We start from the raw sequence: 21,556 nt of genomic DNA, 5'->3' as shown, positions 1-21,556 counted from the left end.
CAATAGTAGCAGTATTTGATTAAACCAAACAATATAAATGGGGAAAAAACCTCATCAGGCTACAGGGGAAACTGAAGCAGCAGATTTAAGAATGAACTGCAAGCAAATGCAAATTCCTGAGTTTAGTTAGATGCAGATCAACTAGGATGGGGATGGGGATGGGTGGTTAGTCCATGCCTCTGGAGCAGTGCAGGGGCCAGGAAGGCAATATCAGAGACCACACAGTGGCTCTCCGTGCCATTTTTTTCCTACCAGCTTTGCAACAGCAAGGTTAGCCAGGAGAAAAGGCATGGGGAAGGCAAAATAGGCCATGAAACTAATACATTAACACCATGAATTTTTATATCAAATAAGTTTTAGTTTCCAGACTTATCTGCTAAAGGTGTTAAATAAAACTCTCGAAGATCAGTGCGAAAAGAAACACAGCAGTTGCTTTGAGATGCACTTTCCACACCTCCTTTTTATAAATATTCATGGCAGTAGTAAATTATGGAAGTGTAAAATCCTCATGTCTGTTGTTAAAGTAATGAGTGGAGAAAAACACTGAATACAAGCACCTTGATGCTTAAAGGACTTTGTGCTATGACTATGAGACTACAGCAAGTTCAAAGCCTCCTCTACCTTTCAGAACTAGATATTAATAATTGAATCTTTGCTTAATGGTCTCATATGATGTCATTGCTACTGCACTTGGGAATTCCTCCCACCATTTCACAGAGCTGTTTTTAATCTCTTACCTGTAATAAAAGTCAAGCAGAAATTGATTCTGCAACAAATAAAGCTGTCTAACCATGTGCTACTTTCAGTAATTGGATGTAAAGTAAGAGCTACATCAATAATGCTTGCAGAAAGTATTTTCTGCTGTGCACCTCAACTCCCTTCACAAGCTTCATTTCTTTCAGGCACAAAAGCTCAAGCTCCAACAAGATTATTTTGTTTAAAGTAAAATACATATGTGCATGAAGGAAAAGGTGCCCTTTCCTTCAATCTGATTAGAAAGACTCTTCTCAAAGGGAAGACTTTTCACTTTTCTTCCAATGTTTTTTTACCAAAGTGATAACAATGGATGCACCAAAGTTCTCATTATTTTAAGAGCATAAATTGGGCTGAAAATTTCCTTTTTAGGATCCTGCTACACCTCTGAGAAAGAACGGAATTCTGGAGAAATGCTTGGCATAACACCATTCATTAATGTGTATATTTACTACTATTATAACAGTCCTACTATTACCAGTGTGGGAATGTGATCATTCCAAAAAAATATGTTCCAGCAGTTTATTACTATCATGAACTAGGTAACTCATTTTAATTACTCAGATTTCAAGTTCCAGTTCTTAAATATCCCCCCAGATATTGATGAGCCCATTAAAATGGTATCTTTTGTGTGACCTGACACAAATCCACTAATTTCTGCATTTCCCCCCTTTTTATTAAACAAGCCAAAATAAGACTTCCTTAAATCTCATAGTAATAGATCTTGACCTTAGGAATAAAATAACTGGGGGAAGGGCTTTTTTCCTGATTATTTCCTGATTTTTCCAACATCCTTTTGAAATGATGATGCTAACAAGTATGCAGCTGCTCACTGCTGGTCTCATTGAATGCATCTGGATGTAACACCATTTTCTGATCCATTACTAGTTTTACCTACACATCCAAATTCAGATTGGCTAGTTCCTTACAAAACAGTGTAGGACACATGTGGAGTTATAATCTACATTGGCGCCCTGGGTCATTTTTAGGATCCTACATTTCCAGCATGGTCTTTCCTCCTGTAAGTGTACCTTGAATTCTTTCTTCACAAGATGTAGAGTTTAACCACAACATTTCTGGACATGACCTGCTTGCCAAACAATTCACATCAATCTCTCCTCTTCATTGTTTACTTATTTTCTAACCAAAAATACTTGAGAGTCTTTTAAATTTTTTTTCTGGGTTACTAAAGAAATTGTTAAACAGGAGTACAATCTTACTTGCTGCAGCTGTTTAGTCAGTAATAATGCCACAAAAATGATTCAGCAGTAAATAGTTCATAACCCCTTAACAAACAATCTGGAGATATTGTAAAACATATTTAAAATGAGAATGCAATGAAATTAAAAGGTTTAAATATGCTGAAGCATAGCCATTGTTTCCTTAATCAGCTAAACATTTGCAGTTTCTTCCCATATTCATTTGATAAGATCCATTCTGTACTTTGTCATTAACAATTAATCTTCCAGGCTTCTAATTTTCTTCTAGCTGTTTCTTTCAACAGTTTTCCTCATACAAGATTCAGGGCTGATCTCAAGCTGTCTAGACCACACACATTTGGACAGGACTTCCTCACATTTTTGACACTTTTTACTTTTCCACACTTCAAAAACTGGCACTAGCATTATTTTAGTTTGTAAGAAATATTCCAAGGTTCATTAAAAATCAGCATCAGAAGTTGTGCAACTTTAATTACTGGAGCTGCACATACTCTTACAAGTTTTAAGAGTATGTGCTTACTGTTCTGCTTTATTTTTAAAAAATTCTCTCAAGTTTACATGAATAAAGAACAGGAACTTGCCTGAAGTCTGAAACCTTGCTGTCTTTTTAACATGCTACAGTGCAGATGCTCTGACCAGGTAGGGCTGATGAAACTGCACAATTTATAGCAATGTACCATGATGTGTGCACAGGAATCTGATAAAATAAAATCGAAATTTTCAACCTAAGTTTGGCTTTCAACATGTTGAAAACATCAAAAAAATTAACAAAAGGTCACGGCAGAACAAAGAAAAGCATTTGTGATGGTATTACACAGGTAACTTTCAATTTGCACCAGCCTCTCTTCTTTGCTCTCTTCCACATCAGAACATTCTGCCTTTACCACAGCTAAGCTGTGCATCAATAATCATCATGATTTTCTCCAGTTGTTGTTTCACAAAGTGCTGACATTCACTGAATGTGAGGACAGCAGGTCCCAACTGAGCGAGAGGCAGATGGTGCCAGGTGAGAACCATCATCACACCAGACAGGAATTTCCAGTGTAACCAATATTTGAACTCAGAAACACCCTGCAGTGCTGCTTGTTGCCCTTCCTCATTCTGCTCTCAGCATCAGTCTTAGAAACCTCATCTTGAAGCAGTCTTCACTTCTACCTGCACATTTAAGCACCTTTTCCATCAGTTTGGTACCTTTTGACAGCTTCTGAAGATGAGCTGAGCTTCCATTCATTTTCTGATGAGTCTGGCAAGCCAGATGACCCATTTGCTAGTCTGTTCCCAACACTGACATTTTCTATCATGTTCTTTCTTTTCTTTCCCTCTCTGTTATGGGATCCATTCAGTAATTCAAGCTGGAAGGCATCTCAGGTTGTCTCCCGTCCAATCTCTGCTCAAAGCATGCTCAGCCATGAGGTCAGACTCTACATTGCTTAGGGCTTTTCTCCTGTCTGGTCTTGAAAACCCTAAGGATCAAGTCAGCACAACCTCTCTGGGCAGCCTGTTCCACAGCCTGACCATTCCAAGTTGTTGCTCATACTCAGCTGGAAATTCTCCCATTTCAGCCTGTGTGTGTTGTCTGTCCATCCTGTCCTCACACACCCTTGTGCACTGGCTCCACCTTTGCAATAACCTTCTTGCAGCACTGCAAGGCTGCCTCTTCTCCAGGCTGAACAAGCTGCTCAGCCTCTCCTCATACAGAAGAAGTTGCCCCAGTCCAATGAACATTTGGGTAACCCACGAGAATCCATGGAAGCTCAAGGGCACACCAAAGGTCAGGAAAAACCCTGGAAAAACCTTAAATCCTAAATTCAGAAAATAACAACAGGAAAAGGCTGCTCTTAATGTGCTGGCTCATCTTTGCTTTTCCTGGTAAATGAATGACAATTAAGGTTGCAACAATAAGGTGTGTGTGATAGTAGATTTGTGTTTCTGGAAGTAGACAGGGCTGGGAAATGGTGACAAGTTGTTAACTCAGTGTACTCATAAAGACAAATGGCTTACTACACTCTTAACAAGCAGACAAGAGAAAGGAAATCCCAACAGTAAACAATTATCTATCTGTGAAAAACTGGATATGCTGTCCTTTGTACTGGTGATCATTCCAGTAGTGCTACATCATGTTGGTTGGTTTTGGTTTTTTTTTTTTGTTTTTTTTTTTTTTTTTTTTAATTTCACCCTTTCTACATTAAAGCAGCATCCAATTTTCAGATTTCTCATTCATATGAAGATTTGACAACCTATGTATTCACTAATTAAGGAATAAGGAGATTTGTGACAGTACATCCTTTCATTAAATATTCATCCTTTAATTCAAATAAATAAATGGACATCTGTCAAGGGTCAGTACTCTATCAGCTACATTTACTTTTGTTTTTTTCTCTGCAACAGCTGCCACCTTTCATTGAAGGAAGGTTCAAGCAAAAAAACAAAACCCATCAGTTTCTGAAGTCATAACTGTTTCTCTTTGGTTAAGACAAAATCCTATGGGAAAAGCAAAGCAGATTATTTGTGAAACAGTTCAAGAAATCCTTAACTTGTTACACATGCCAAAACAGACAGTCTTTCACAGCTCAGGAACACTTCAGAAAGTGCAAAAAATGCACACTCCTCCCAGGACTTATCTGCAGGACCATTTCAGAGGCATAAATACACACTTGGCAACTCTTTTCCTCTTCTTCATATCACAAAAAAGTGCTGGCTAAGTAAAGGAATTAAAAGTACATTCCTGCCACATTTTACCTTAAACTGAGCCCTTATAACAATTCTCATTCCCTTTACCATCATTTAATCTTTCTTAAACCAAACTCCAGTTTTTATCTCCTTACAGTATTTTCTCCCAGAGATTTCCTCAACAATTTCCTGTCACAATTTCCTGTTATGTTCTGTTCCTGCTCTTGATCATTTTCCATCTGTACATGTACACTTTTTTCAGAGATTAGAACCATACAGTTTAAAGTTATCTTTCACTTTCCAGTTCCTTTCATGCAATGCCTTACATTATTAAATACTTATACTCTCTACCTTTCTTTTTCTAAAATAAGTTTCTACTACTACTCCTTTTTCTAGTCTTTGACTAGTCTTCTCTTGTTTTCTCATTCTTTCCAACTTACACCTTCTTCTCTTATTATGTTCCTCTGCAAAGACCCTGCTATAATCCGTTCTTTCTTTACCCTTCCCTGCACATACTTCTTCACATTTCCTTCCTCATCTCAACCTGGCCCCTCACCATTAGTCTCTTTTCTCTTTCTTTTTTTCTCCTCTTTCACCTGAACATTGTAACCAAGTGACTGCTCCAAAACAAGCAACTATAGACTTTCTCTCATTATTGATTACTGCCTTTACTAGAAAACTCTCCCATGACAAAGCTTATACAGAATTGTAGAATTTAGAAGAAAATCTTTAAGATCATCAAGTTCAAACAGAAATAAAAAATAATTTCCCCAAAAGCACTCCAACTTTTAAATTATCAAATTCCATTTCAGATTCATCACCAAGCAAAAGAAATAAAAGAGGAAAGTAACATCTTAAAAATGTATGTTTTGTCACATTTTCACTCCCAGCATGACCTTATCTTATCTGAGGACTATTCCACCAATAAGAACCAAACGAAAACTGTCAGATTCTTTCAGCCTTCTTTCCCTAACATCCCTCTACTCACTCCTTGCAGGTAAATCTTGGATCATACACTAGAGAATGCAAGGGAAAACTGGAATAATTTCCAGTTCCTCTACAGTTCCTCTACAAACTGGATTGCCTTTCAACATCGAAGACAATTTGAATCAACTGTATCACTCACAACAAGAACCCTGTGTTTATTAGCACTGCACAGAATTGCCTCTTCACTGAGGAGAAAAACATCCAATTAGCTCCTCTCCCCCAGATTTTCCCCAGTCCCATAATTTGTTTCATTCATTCATGTTACAAGGTCTGATACAATTTGAAAACCTTCAGTGTGTATCAGCTGTTCTATATCAAAAACACATATCCCCACACAGATTTGTCTATGCATAATCCCTTCAAGAAAAAAAAAAAGATGTAACACACTTCACATTTACCGCAGGGTTTAAGTGCATCCAGGAGCCCCTACCACAGTCAGCACAGTTATTAATTCTTTGCAGGAACTCTCAGGACATTGTGGAAATATCAAATCCTGCCTGTGACAGTAGCCTGCAGTGACTAAGCCAGCTCAGTAGCCTCTTACAGGTGAGAGCAGAGAATGTGATCTGACAGAATGGTTTAAAAAGGAAGTAAATGAAAAGTAGATTAAAGCTTTTTGGAGGACATAGAAATACATGACAGATAGTTAGGACTGAGGAATATGGGATGGAAAGTTAGGACATTAGGCATGGGATTTTAAACAGAAGCTAGATAGGAGTACTAAGATCGACCTGTCATGCTGAGGAGCAACATGGATGAAATAAGGAGGTTTGAAAGAAGAGAATATACTGGGTAAGTTATTGCCTTTTGCATCACAAGTTATCAAGAGCTCTAAGGGCAAATTACTAAATCAAAGCAAAAACTCTGGGCCCTCTGTAGCACAGATGCAGCATCCCAAGACAGCTAATTCTAGGTCTTGTGACGAGAAGTGAAATGTTCTAAAATAATCCTAGAATTAGAAAAACCACAGAGCTTGTTAAAAATGCCCATGCGCGTTTTATTAATAAAAACTAACAGTGCCAAGGTTAAACAAGTCAAACAATTATAGTCTCTTTATATTTCATAAAATATTACAGAAAAGTTTATTTGTGTTTCAATAAAAAGACTACTGTCTTAGAATAGGCAGCTGACAGTATTTGTGCAGTTAATTGTTTGTGAATAAATTTAAAAAGACTACCACCTGCCCTGAAATTCCTTTTATAAAAATGAACTATTAAAAATGATTGACAAATTTTGAGTTAAAAAACTTAAAACATTCTCTATATTTAATTTCAACTTTATAATAGATTACAGGAAGATGCTTATGAAACAAATACAAACATTTGTTTCAGTACATGTCTTTATATGATAGACTTATAAGTATGTAAACAACTATATAATAAAAAGTTTCCAAAGACTGCCTGTAAGAAATCAGGCAAATTTTACCATAAGCAATAAATCATTCCAAACCTTCAAGACATTTTATATAGCTGCACCAACTGGCAGTAAACATTTGCCAAAAACTTTGTAATTCATATGTCCCAACATACAGTGAAAAGTATATAAACTTGATGGAATCATAATGTTAGATATAATTTAAGGGAAAATAAGTTCACAACAACATTCCTGGAATTTAACATGTAAAAAAGTAGGACGTATCTTTCTTGTTTGGTTCTTTGGACACTGCATGATTAACAAAAAACACTACTACATTAGCTCACTATCCCTCAAAAAGTGGCATAATCAAAATACACTCCAAATAAATTGCCATTCAGTGTATTCATTTTCCACAGAAGGATAGTATTTTATTTCTCAATGATGTGTCTACATTTTCTTTAGCAAACTTTGAAAGAACATTTGGGGCAAAATTCTTTTTCCTTCAAGTAAAAAAGAAATCCCAAACAAAAAACAACCAACAAACCAAAAACCCCTAAAACAAGAGTAAATAAAGGCTCTGCATTAACACACTGGTATCAAAAACACACATCCACACCACATTTAAAAATATCCTACATAAAACAATCCTTGTTTGCTTATCAGAGGTGCAATTTCTAAACTCAGAACTGCTTACCAATATTCTCCTTGGGGGATGGGGCAAAGTAATTTGAGACACTTCTCCCTAGAACAATTTATTCCTGAAGCCTGCTGAATTTTAACAAAAAAATAGTCTACAAGCAAAGGGCATCAGTCGTCATCATCATTTTCATTAAAATCATCGTCATCATCATCGTCATCCCCAACATAAGAAACTGGTGTTTCAACTCTGGAGCCACTATACTGAGATCCATTGGAACTTGTAGCCAACATTCCATCTCCACCATTGGAAAAGTCACTGAAAAAGAAAAAAAAATCCAGTTGGCATTGCTTCATGATTTCTCCCCTATCTAGTCCATTCCTTTAATGAATCTACCATTGCCACTTTATAAATTGTCTTCAGTGTATGTCCAAGCTGTCTCCAAAAAGATGAAACAGTCTCAAGTAATTTTGAAGTGGTTCTTATCAAGTTTCTTCCTTTAGTTTTTAATATAAAGATTAAACTTTCTCACAGGCACTTTATAAATATGTTTTTCAGGTTTCTTCTAAAGTACATTTAGTGTTAAGGCTACAAAGCCAAGCTCTTTAGTATTTTTGTGAAGCACTGAACGCTTGCAAGTGAATCATGTCTTTCAGAGTCACTGATCTTGCTTCAAAGACCTGGAAAATTAATAGCTTTTCCTTAACTCCTTGATAATACTTAGCAAACTGTCATGTGCTGTATTTTTAATTTGAAACTTTTCTTCTCCTTGTGCAGTATTTTGTTTTAATAGAGCCAGAAAATTCCTGCCTCCATGATCAATTGCTACTTTGTCAATCTATTTAATTGCTGATTTTCTAAATAGTTTGGTAAACTATTAAACTTAGCCACAACTTCATGACAAAATGTTTTGGTTTTCTTTAATTCACAAAAATATCTCCCTTCTAAGTATCAAAAGTACAAAAGTACCTCCCTTGAAAGACATTCATAATTTAAAAATTGCTTTCAAAAATACGATGGCTAGTAATTTTTTAAATGCTGATCCAGCTAATGCACACATTCAATCATGCACACTTGCTGCTGTATGGAGCCAATTCAATGGTCTATCATCACATAGAATGAAACTGCCAGAGTACACCCTATAAGCTCACAGGAAAAACATATCCACTAAGACACTTTCAAGCACTTCTGCTGTTCTGCACACTTACTCAGCAGCAAGATACTCAGATATCTGTTAGCTGTAGGCAGATGACCTACAATAGGTCTGCCATAATTATCTGCAAAAGCAGTTTCAAAAGCAAAGAAAACAAAACAAAACAAAGAGATTATTCTTGTGCTTTTCTAAACTTTGAAAGTACAAACCCAAAGTCCTTTTTCCTCTCTTTTTGATAAAAACAACTGGATTTCATAACCCGAGTATCCTACTAAGGCAAACAAACTGGGATGAAAGTATTGGTAGCAGCATCCTCGGACTTCTGCAGACTTTCTTTAGAGACCTTGTAAAATAAATGCACAGCCTTTATTTGCCTTGGCAGCACAACTTGTCTTGCCATGAATGTTCATTGCTATTGCCATGAATATTCATATATATCCTATAATTAAATATAATTTGTCACTGCCCTTTTCCAAACTCCTAAGAAATGGAAATGTTAGAAGTTCTTGTACTCTCACCAAGATAATGAACTCCAGTCAGCCTCTGGTTCTCTATTGGTCTCTGGCTAACAGTGGCCTATTCAAATTTCAAAGTCTTAAAAACACATGGTGCTCTTTTTCACTACCCTTTGCTCATTACCACAGAAGGAAACCTACTGAAAACAGAGATTTTAGGTACTGTTCAGCATCTCTAAAGATATTTTGGCAGAATTCTCACTCAAGCTTCAGTTCCCTTGCACAAAACATGCAGAACTTAATTCAAGCATTTGTTACGAATGTCAAGCGTTTCAATGATCATAGAATCAATTAGGTTAGAAAAGACCTCAGAGATCACAGAATCCAACTGCTGAATATTTGACTCATTTTACCACCTTGTGGAGCTCACAGAAGGACATATTTTTGATTAATACAGTAATAAGAAACTAGTGAGTAACAAAGTTGAATACTAGTTATGGTTTATCACGCTACCAGCTTCTGTGATTGCTGTTTAAAACCCAAAGGTCAAAATATTTTTTAAAGTTAGACACTAAATGATCAAGGGTTAATCTTTCCAATACTCTATCTTTAGAGAAGTATCTGTTTTCTTGTCACAAACTCTAAACTAGGAAAAAACCCCAAACAAACAACACGTTCAAGAATAACACCACTCTAACACCTTTCTAGTATACAGGAAAGGATTTCCTTAATGACACTGCTAAGAACAATCATAGAAGTGATGTCTGAGAATAAATTTAAAACACATATCCACAGCCTATTTAATCAAAACAGAACTTGCTTCATGAAGCATTTAATATCCAATCTCTTTGATGACCACAGATTTTCAAAACTAATTGAAAGTTTCATCTCACCTGGCTGAAAATCTTGTGCCGTTTGACGCAGAACCTGATGAAGATGTGACATATACACTGCTGATTGATCCCTGAGCCATTTCTGTAAAACAAACAACATGCTTTTCAGGAATCCTTCCAAACACACCCATCTACTTCAGTGGAAATGCTTCATCCTTTAAAGTCCAGAAAAGGAGTCTTGCAGCCCAAACAACAAAACATACTTATGTACTATATCCAAACCAGCATAATCCAAAAAAAGGCTAGTGCAAGCAACAATAAAATTTCAAAATACATTTTAAAAACCCATTTGTTTTGAAGTGAGCAAGACAGATGATTTCAGTATTCATCATATGCTTGTACTTCACTACCTTTTGCCTTTGCAAGTGAATCAAGCATAAATACTGTTCTCTTAAAAGAATTACACACTGCAAAGATCTACTTGTGTGGCTTGATGCAAAATGTTTTGCAAAGAGCAACACTCCACTCTTTATGAATCGCTATGTTATTTGCTCCCTAAGATACACTAAAAAGCAGACAAATTTGAGAACTTGACAGAAATCTTTGGAAAATTATCTGATCTAAGGTATTTTCATGTGTTTTCTTAGAGTCCTATATTAAGGAGGAAAAAAATCAACTCTTTATGGAGTAACTAACCTGTCACATATGGTTCCAGAGCTTTAGGAACCAAACTCCTTGCAACTTTTAGGTCCTCTGCTGAACAGCTTCCAGATTCTAGCCCACAAGCCATTCCCATTCGTTTTAGTACTTCTATATCATCATGAATTTCAAAAGTATTGTCAAAATTAAATAGATATTCAAACCTGGAGAGGAAAAAATGTCTCAATTAACTTCAACAACTTTAACTACCTTTCCATTTTCAGGAATTGCAGCATTTCAAAAGCTTTACACACAGTGTTAAGTGTGCTAGTGACACATCACATTAAACAATCAAATTTTCAAGATTTATGTATTTGCTTGTGACTGCTTACATTCAGTTTTTATTCAGCTGATGAAAAATACAGCTTTTTGAAGCAAAAGTGGAGAACAGAAGCCCTGAAAGTGAAATCCATTTTCAATTCCAGTGGCTGCATTCCATGGTGTTCAAGACAAAGGAAAACACTGCTTGCTTAAGTAAGACAAAATGTCAAGAGATGCCTAGTATCTCTAGATAGCAAGTCTTAAATAAGTTATCAAATGTGAATCAATTAGTCTATTGATTAAAAGAATATATAAAACAGCTGTCTGAAGTGCATGTTCTCAATATACAAAAGGCACAAGTAAAGTAAGTTTGTATTTAATCTTTAACAAATATACATGAACATTTATACAAACTCAGAGCTCTACCAAAGGCCAAATGGCAAACTTTGTTGGCTTACTTGTCATTTGAAATACTGCAGTCGATCACTGTCTTCTTGCTGGTGTTCACAATGATAAAAGGCAGATGGATGACAGAGTTGGAAGGGGGAGGTCGGTTTGCCTGCTGCTCTGCCTGACGGTTCCGCTGGACGAGGTTCTTAAAGGCAATTTGCTGGAAAAAGCAACAGTGATAGCAAAGCATGAATGAAGCTTTTAGGATCATGTTAACAAAACTACTAAGGATTCCAGCAATGGTTGCAGAAATAAATGCAGAAAAGGACAGAGTGTTTACCATATTTCTGCATGTTAAGATGCAAGAAGAGTCACAGATCACAGTATTAAAAAAGGCAATGCAGTAAAACTTTACTGAGGAAAAAAAGAAGCACATTCTACTAACTACACCAGCACAGCTCCTTGGACAGATCTCTGGCAGAATGGAGAGAAAACAATGATTGGAAAAATAAATTTTCCCATAGCATCCTATCTCCTCTCCATTTATGCTTCCCTACTAGCTGCTGCACTCCAAAAAATGTTAATACTGAAATTAATTATATGCAAAAAATTTAATGTTTGGGATTTGAATATCTGGCATTAGGTTTCTGAATTACCCATTTAAGATTAGTGACTTTAACATCTTACCAAAATTGCTTTTTACAATGGAACGTTCCTATTTTAAAAACTAGCAATTTGAATAATTAAAAACCATAGAAACTCAAGTAATAAATCATACAGTAAGCTTCTGAACAAGGAAAAATATTTTTCTGGTCACAAAATCAAATTAAATAAACAATAATTAAGACCAAAATCCAAAGCCAACACAGAGACTGATAAAAATCAGGCGGCTGTCCCAGAGCTGTCTGTACTTCTGAGATTCTCATTCCTACTGTGTAGGCAACACAGCTACCCAGGAATATATTTCTATGGACCAGCAGCACAGTGTCTTGGGAAATAAACTATTGCTTCCCCAGGTGCAGTAAGGGAAATCTGGGAAGGAGTTCAGCCACAGTTTCACAGTGGTCCAGCCACTTCCACACCAGTGGCAGCAATTCTCCAGCAAGGCACAATGCAGAGCACTATGACAGACAACTTGTACAGTCACATAATTTTATCTATGGATGCTAACACAGAAGAAAATTCTAGATGCCTGTACCTAGTTCAGTCCCTGAACCAAATTGGAAAATTCAGAGGGTATGATATGAAATACTTCTCCTATCAACATAAACCCTGTTTAAACATACTTGAAACTCCAGATAAATTCATCATAACTGATGGAAGGTTGGTGGCATCCCCAACAGCAATGGCCAAGCATGGTCCCAGCTAAACTACAATGTTAAATAAAGCTGAATACCCCTTCTCCTGAAATTCACCTCTAGTCTTCCTAGAAGTTCCCATCCCTCAGACTGGGACAAAACAAGAGGAATACAGATATAAGTTACCTTGCCCTATAGACAAGAGTACCTTGACTGTACCTGTAGAATGAGTTCTTGTAGCTGAGACTGTTTTTGCTTTATTCTTTCAATTCTTCTCTGTTTCTCCACCTTAAGACAGACAAAAAGGACTGGTCAGTTTGTTGGTTTTAAGTAGCATTTTATGCCAACATTTTCTCCCTCTAAAATAATTTCAGTACCAGAACAGTGGAGTTAGGAAATACAGCAATCAATCATTAAGGTTCTACACATAACTTAGAGACTTAACTATCAAGACACATCAGTACTACCTATGGAAACGAACAAAGAGCCCTGGGGAATAAAATACAACAACCTGTGAAGAAGATAAAAGCATCTTTGCAAACAGAATGTTTGAGTTATGCCTCCAAGGGTTATTGGAATTCTCTCAGAGAGGCAAAGATAGACAAAAAGGATCTATTTATGTAGAGTTTACTGACATTGGAGGTACTGGAGAAGATCCATCAAAGATGGTTAAAGACAGGAAGCTGCTATGGAGCCCAAGGTTAAGACCTCACAGTATTTAATATGTACTAAATAATAACAAAAGAGGTAAGAGACTAAAAGCTAGGAAATACACAGCTTTCTTAGTGGAAAAACTCCCCAGAGATTCCCATGGGGATTAAACTGACAGACTGTTACTCTAACAACAATCAGATTAAGGTCACAAGGTGACAGAATCTGCTGGCAATGCTGGGTTACCTGGCATAGTAAAAGGAGTTTGTCATAAAGCAAACTCAAAGTGTCTTACAGCATTTTGTGATTACATCACTGAAATTATTTCTGGTAAATATAGTGTGGTATGTGTGAGAAAACAATCTAATCATGCACACTTTAGAAATAAAATGACATTCAGCAGAGATCTAAAATTGCAGTATCTGCAAAATCCATCAGCTCACTATACTCTGACAGCCAAAAATTCAAATTATTAGGCAAGAAACAGAGTAGCAAACAGGAATTATCACTACATTACTCTATGAAGCAGAATGTTTACATCTTGAATTCTGTAGGTCTGATGGTTCTATTTCAAGACAAGCATATGAAAGAGCAATCAGGATCATCAGTGATACAGAACAGACTTTACACAAGAGAATAATGAGTAAATTAGGACTGTACTGAAAGGAGAATGAAATAATGGGGAAGAACATGAGAGAGATCCCTATAAAACAATGAACAGGATGGAGGAAGTGAATAAGGAATGACTAGTTCATCATCACTTCCAATTAAAAAAATATTCAGCAGATATCAACATATCAAGATGTTCAAAACCAAACAAAAGGTATGTCATAAGAAGCTTCTCACGCACCTGAAACTCACTGCCACAAAAGTAATTTAAAAAATTAAATGAAAAATCAATTATCCGTATCAAACAAAAATTAGAATTATCCCTTTGTAGATAAGGCACCCAAACACTTTTGTTCCACTTTCCCCCTAACTTTGGCACCTTCTGACTTTTTTTGTCCTGTTGAAGGAGTTTAGACTTATTGAGAATAAATAAATACGTTTCATTCCATTCAGATGAAGTGAATTTACTTCAGTAAACCTCAGTAACTTTATTATCCTGCAAATCTCAGGCCAGTAAAAAAATCCTGTCAGAACTTACGAATCTCTTTCTGTATAAAGCATTTCACTTCCTCCCCATGACATGCAATAACAAAGTCTGACATACTCACTTAAGAGAATTGTCACAAAAAGGTAAAAAAGGACCTGCAGCAATGGAGATGCCTATATGTACTGACCTACCTGCAACATCTATCATCACAGATCTACTGTCTGTTTGGCATCTGGAGAAAACAAATCTTCCCAACTCCTGAGTACCACTGTTGCAATGTTGGAAATACACATTAATTTTTTACTACCTCCCACTCAGAACCACTTCACATGTACTTTTAAAAGCTGTATTTTTGACATAGAAGAATTAAACAAAGACACATTTGAACAATCTGGAAGTTGAAGAGTGTGTGTTCAGTATATAAAAAATAAAATGAGGACTATGTTGCTACCTCAGAAGATTATAGGCACACATTGTATCAGAACATATTAAAGCTGTAAACATTTACTCAAACACAAAGCCATTGTGAAGTTCCAAATGCATATACCTCCAAATTCTGACATTCCTGAGCCGAGTTAGTAGGTAGACCAATCCATTTGATTTCCTTTTTCTCCTTAGAGATAATGTTCATGGCCATAAGGACATTTAAGGCATCATAGACACGTCGTCTAATATTCTTCTGGTCATAAGCCTGCTGTAGACACAGTGCATTAATCAAAAACATACCTGTGTCAAAAATATTTGAAAATAAACATATTACAGCAAATGGGTAAACTCAGTTAATATCTGAACTGTTTCATTTAGCAGTAGGAAAAACAGAAAAATCTCAAGAGAAATTTCTCTTCCCCCATTCAGTTCACATGTAATGGACTTCCCATATACTTACTGATTCATTTGGTGAAATGTGATTATCAGTGGTAGTGAATTCTGCAACCAACTCGTCTGCCACCTCATTGTATGAGGTGGTTCCTTTTCTCTGTACCTTCTCACAAACCTTCATAGAGAAATGACGTAAACCCTTGCCATTCTTCTCGCCTTTTTTGTTCCGCTTCCTAAATATACGTATAATATATATTTAATATATATTTTAAGAAGATTTAAACTTTGGAATATTTGATGTCTCTTTTTCAAATACAGGCACACTGCTGTCAAAAACCCAAGCCTTCCCTTTTCTTCCGCTTCTTATCCCTTACCAACCTTCTCTCCTACATTTTTTCCCCTACATTTTACAATATTTATAAACAATTCTAGTATCTTGATGCTTAAACACAATATAAATTTATTCTTTTGCCACCTTTTCTAGCTTCAGAAGAATCACAAAATCATAGAATACTTTGGGTTGGAAGCAATCTTTAAAGGTCATCAAGTCCAACCCCCCTGCACTGAGCCAGGGTATCTTCAACTCAGTGAGGTTGCCCAAAGCTCTATCCAACCTGGCCTGAATCCTTTCCAGCAGCAGACAAAAAATTAACAATTTTTGATATTACTTGATATTACTTGAAGAAATCAACAAAGAAAACCTTCCAAACTTCAAGACAAGAAGAGATAAGGGGATAAATACTAAAACATGAAAACTGAATCAGAGGAGAGAATTTTTTTGTCCTTTTTAAAATTTTTTATTTTTAAGTAGCACATAGATTGAGCATTTTCTATGCAATGTGATACTGATACTGACTGAACAGACAAAGTCTGGTATTGGTTGAACTCACTAAACATTACACTATTACTATAACACAGATTTGAAGTTATACAGTATATGAAATTGCTATTAGAACTTCAAAGTTACAAGATACAAGCAGTATAACAAAGTTTTCTGCTTTGCAAAGTTTTTAAATAAAAATTTCCTTGTAACCAGAGGGAAAATACAAATATCAACAAAATTAGTTTCAGCAAGGGGAAGTCTCAGTTCTTACATCTCATTTCACTGTATAATTCCAAAGCAGAAATCTGTTTATGAGTAACAGGCCACCAATAATAAATGTAGTCTTTTAAAGCAACTACATTTAACAAGACGCCCTTAAAAACAAGCTTGCATGAAAAAAAACACACCAAAAGAATGCATTCCTTGTATTTAACACTTTTTCTCAAAAAGGACCACATTCTTATTTCAAATGACACTCTGGGATATCCTTGGTTCAATCAGAAATACACCATATTTTTCTGAAAATACACCAGCATAAGAGAAATCATAGAATCAAGTCAGATAAATTCCTGTGTCCTTTTAGGAGCTAAATTCTCTAAATGTTAATAATGTCAGAATATCTACCAGAGCTTACAGAAAATATTCTGCATTCTTTTACAAGAAATGAAGAGGCACTTATGGTGTGACTACTCCCTATATTAGTACAGCAGACTTCAGTGGTGAAGTGCTCTTGATGAAAGGGAAAAGACTTTGGTACAACTGCTAGCCTGAGGAGTACATACACTATCACAACGCTTAAAACAAAAGTTCCAACACTTTATTAATCCCTTCTAGCTTTCATTTTGCTCACCCAGCAGACCAAGGTGAAGAATCTCCAGTCTGGTTCTGTGATGCAAAATGTGTGTTAGGTGTGTGTGGACTTCCTACCAGGATGGTATTCTGTGCTGAAGGTCTCTGAGGTGTACCGATAACCTACAGTGAAGACAAAATCATTTGGAAAATGGTAAGAATTCCAAGACATTTGTAAGTGACACAACTGAAATTATCCAAACACTTGTACTTTACATACTTCTTTTAGGTACATCTGATTTATACACACTAGGATAAAAAACTTCTGACTACAGTAAATATAATTAGAGCACACCCCAAGATAAAAGCATTTATATTTTAACCTTCTTCAATCAAGTTTTCATGCTTGTAACACTGTTCAGCACTAACTTAGACAAGATGAAAACCCACACACACTCTCCCTCCAAGGAAAATGGGGGGAAAAAGGGAGGGAAAACACCCCCTATGCTACCAAATTATGTATAAGGATGCTGCAGTAAATTACAGTTAAAATATGAATATAAGAAAATCTGAAAATCAGTAAAACCAGAGAGAAAATGCAGAGCTTTTGCAAGAACTCTCTCTCCTGGTGTCAGCCTCTATCACCAGAGTCCAAACTACTGCATTAGACATGAGAAAGAATAAGGGTGAACTTTCTTCATCACTGCAGTGAGTGACATCAAATTAGGCAAACCCATTCCACTGCAAACATGTTGAGAGCACACACTTGGCTCTCCATGTGAACTGTCCTGAAGATGTGGTAATTTGACCATAAGTAATAATAACATACATTAGCACATAGAACTGTGCCCTCCTACCTCTGAAACTAGCTAAACAAAACACTTTTGCAGGTGATGATTTTATCTCTGAATTGTTTAAAATGTAACTTTCTAGAAAATACAGATTACAGGGAAAAAATGATATCCTATAGATTACTCTTTTGTAGAAAGATATATCTATTTTTTTGGGGTGCATTTACCTCCCAGTGAAAACAGCCGGTTGCATCCCTGACATCAGGTAAATGAAAAAAACATCAAACAAACCTAAACTCATAACCACCCACAAGCTTGCCATGTTTTCCTGCAGCTACATTCTGTCTGAGCAGCAAAACTTAATTTTTCTTCCGTGAGCCACCTTCAACAGTTAAGTCTCAACAAGAGTAAAATACAAAAACTGAAAATGAAACATTTCATGTGTGAAAGTTACATAGATGGTGCCAAAGGTAGGCTAGTGCCTGTAGGATGTCCCTGATTTCAGCTGTCTGGAAAGACAAACAGCTGTATTTTTTCCCAAATATTCTCTTTATGTTATGCCACCTCTCTGAGCAGGTAATGTATTAATTTGTTATGTCACAGAATGACTAGCTTGGAAGAGACCTTCAAGATCATGAAGTCCAACCCATGCCTAAACACCTTAACTAAACCATGGCACCAAGTGACATATCCAGTCTTGTTCTGAACACATCCAGAGATGGTGACTCTACCACCTCCCCAGGCAGGCCATTCCAACATTTTATCACTCTTTCTGTGAAAAATTTCTTCCTAATATCCAGCCTCTATTTCCCTGATGCAGCTTGAGACTGTGTCCCATATCCACTTCTAACAGCTAGAATATCTTGGGTACTCCTTCCCAGGAGCATTGTACCACACTTGAAATGTTTCTGTCTCTTATGTAAAGCCAAATAATCTCCTCTACTGCTTTTCATAAACAAAACTTGGGACTGTAGGAAATGGCATGAGGGTGGGGAATGTTGGCACAGGACACAGTTGTGAACCTGCTCACTTTATCCCCATGAAAAAAAATACTATCAGTTCTGATACCAGCTGCTCTGGCTCACCAAATGTCTCCAAAGAGTGTGAAAACCACTCTTTGGAGTGCTATTCAAGTAAACAGATTATATGGAGAACTGAAGAAAGCTGTAAGCTGGTTTGAATTGGCAGAAGATTGCAAGAGATGATTTAACACCTTGCTTGCAGAGAGTCCCACTCTCCAATTCCCAGCCTTACTAATTCCATGAGCAGCCCCACCACTGTACCTCTAGAATTTGTATCACTCTGCAGTAAGATGAAAGTCAAACCAGAACAGGGGCAGTGTTGAGGAGGAGAAGATTTACAGCTGGAGAAAACACAAACTGGCAGCAGCAAACCCTGAACCTCTGCTGCACTCAGGAGAGTCCTGAAATACTCAACTCTACAAAGGAAAAAATGAAGCGTGCACAAATTCACAGGTTCATTTCTAGAGTGGGACAGAGAAGTCTGATTAACACCTACTCTACATTCAAAATCTACTCCACTGCTTTCATATGAAGAAGAACCCCAAATATAAGACACTTAGTTCAGATGTTTACATGTTACAGTTGCTTTCCAGAAGATTGAGACAATTCTACTCAGATCACTGAATTCTGATTTTGATTACTGAAAGAATTACTATAATCTATGTATTATCTATTGCATTATAAGATTCCTTAAAACATCTAATTTCATACATCTCACACAAAGCTCAAAATAAGTATTTCAGCAAAAGAATATTTAAATTAAGCACTAAAATATAGTTATGCTTTCAATTTTATTCCACCTAGGTCAAATCTCTGTAAAAACGTGTTTATGGACTTCATTCACATTTCCCTATGCCAGATTTCAGAGCAGAATCTGAAAGACACTGATTTTAAATGGCAAGACTAACAAAATGTAAAGCCACCTGAACAGTGAGGTAACTTCATGTTCATTTGTGAGTCACCTTTGAACTTCTTTACATAATACATACTTTAACCTAAGTCTACTAAAATTAGAAACAAACTTAGATTATCTGCTCATGACCAGTGATACAGACTACCAGGCTACTTCAGATTTGCTGCATGTGTAAACAATAGGACAAGCAAAAAACCCAAATAAATTACCAAACAAACAAAATACACAAACAAAACCCCAAAACAAACAAAAAACCCAACAAAAACCAAACAAACAAAAACAAACAAACAAACAAAAAACAACAACAACAAAAAAAACCCACATCCCACAAAGAAACAAACCAAAAAACCCCCACAAAGTCTCCTTACCACTTGTTGTGCAATGTTGACATTAGACTGTCCAAATGTTTTTGGCAGGAGCTGTTTTCCAATCGTATTTACTGTAGAAGGATGAACAGCCAATAGAGAAACAACCCCTAAAACAAATACAAGCAGAGAGCTTCAGGTCAGCACATTGTATTATTTTAGCAAATAGTCTCATCTATACTACCAATGCATATTAATGGAAACTACCCCTGAAACACATAGCCTATATAAATGTAGCATTTACACACTTGAAGCATAGAAAGAAATTAAAATTCACAGTATATTCTCTCAAACTTTCTTCTATGAAACCTTATAGGTTTCTGCTTGTTACTGCTTTAATATGTTTTAATTCCTTGTATTCCAATTTTTCTCTTAAAGCAGAGTAATAGAGACAACCACCATTTAACAAAAAGCATAATCCTCTCTTCTTCTACCCTTACACTTTGTGGCTACTGAAATCATTTTCAGTACCACCTGACAAACATGCCCAATGCCATAGCATATGGCATAGCCTTCTGAAACAAGCTGATCTACAGGAGATAAAATTGGCTGGAACAGGCCTTTCCAGGAGAATATTTCCAACTTTCCTCTGAGTGCCCCTTCCCAGCTGAAAGCACAGAATTAAAGAACAAACAATCCCAAGAATCCATTATTTCAGAAAAATACATGCAACTCAGCAGACCAACCCTGGAGCAAAGGCTGTTCTCTCTCCCTGTTCATAACCTATACACAATCAGCACTAGTAGGTAAAGCAAGTTTTAAGCCATGTAAAAGATAAATCAACTACAAAAGTAACCACCCAGGCATCTGCTAGCAGTTTGATATTCCATGATATAGTTCAGTGGAAAGAACCCCAAACCTACCTATTCAAAACAAACAAAAAACTCCCCAACCAGCAACAAAACAGAGCAAAGAAAAAAGAAGCAACAAAGACTGACTACAGTAAGAAAATGATGAACAAGGCAGCCTTAAAATACTTGAGACTTTTTTTGCCAAATCAATTGTCAAGTGGTTGTCAGGTTTAGCAGCTGTTTCTCTGAGATGACTTTTAAAGAGGCCAATGGGGTCAGAGGGACTTTGGTACAACTCTCATTCATCTCTTTTCTTCCCATTGTCCAAAAGAGAAACAATAAATAAGCCTTTTTACAAGGGTTGTATCAGGAGGGCCGTAACTGGTCCTTGATGCCCATCATCCCTCTTTACACATTCAGGAAGTCTACAGGAAATCTGAGGACAATTCAAATCTTCTTTAAGCCCTTGCTTTCCAGAAGGCTGATATTTCCCAGCTGCTATTACTACACCAGGACAGTGATAGCTTCACTTAAAAATTTACTCTCAGTGATCACTCTATTCCCAAACAGGATGCAGCAGCAGGTCCTTCTTCCATTATTAACCAGCCTCCCAGTGCTCTTTCAGAAAGTCTGCAGCTACCCAGTTTGTAATGTAAGTCTGTTATACCTTCCTGTCCCTCCAAGTACATGCATCACTATCATGACTGGAATTGTGTTTGTTCTTCCTCTCTGTGGAATACAATAAATCAATATAAACTACCCTGCCTAGTAGTGCTTGTGTAGC

General features: G+C 36.5%; 1 protein-coding gene across 7 annotated transcripts in view; it reads right to left on the bottom strand.

Annotated features, from left to right (window-relative positions):
• Window positions 1-7,388: 7,388 nt before the first annotated feature.
• The window catches only part of TFDP1 (transcription factor Dp-1), a 37,498-nt gene continuing 23,330 nt past the window's right edge, over window positions 7,389-21,556 (bottom strand). For 6 of the 7 annotated variants that reach the window (XM_071430708.1, XM_071430705.1, XM_071430702.1 and 3 more), the window contains exons 4-12: window positions 19,985-20,091; window positions 16,952-17,073; window positions 15,346-15,511; window positions 15,007-15,153; window positions 12,932-13,000; window positions 11,483-11,634; window positions 10,761-10,927; window positions 10,125-10,206; window positions 7,389-7,941 (exon numbers count right to left, since the gene is read on the bottom strand). In XM_071430708.1, the coding sequence (XP_071286809.1) occupies window positions 7,794-7,941; window positions 10,125-10,206; window positions 10,761-10,927; window positions 11,483-11,634; window positions 12,932-13,000; window positions 15,007-15,153; window positions 15,346-15,511; window positions 16,952-17,073; window positions 19,985-20,091 (1,160 nt within the window). In that variant the 3' untranslated portion in view covers window positions 7,389-7,793. The remainder of the gene's footprint in view (window positions 7,942-10,124; window positions 10,207-10,760; window positions 10,928-11,482; window positions 11,635-12,931; window positions 13,001-15,006; window positions 15,154-15,345; window positions 15,512-16,951; window positions 17,074-19,984; window positions 20,092-21,556) is intronic. The other variant, XM_071430709.1, reaches the window with a different exon arrangement.

The sequence above is a fragment of the Agelaius tricolor genome, unplaced genomic scaffold (assembly GCF_023055355.1).
Source record: "Agelaius tricolor isolate 1412-34295 unplaced genomic scaffold, bAgeTri1.0.p SCAF_7, whole genome shotgun sequence".
Lineage (NCBI taxonomy): Eukaryota > Metazoa > Chordata > Aves > Passeriformes > Icteridae > Agelaius > Agelaius tricolor.
The sequence above is the reverse complement of the archived record's forward strand: the minus strand, read 5'-3'. Positions and strand labels throughout refer to the sequence as shown.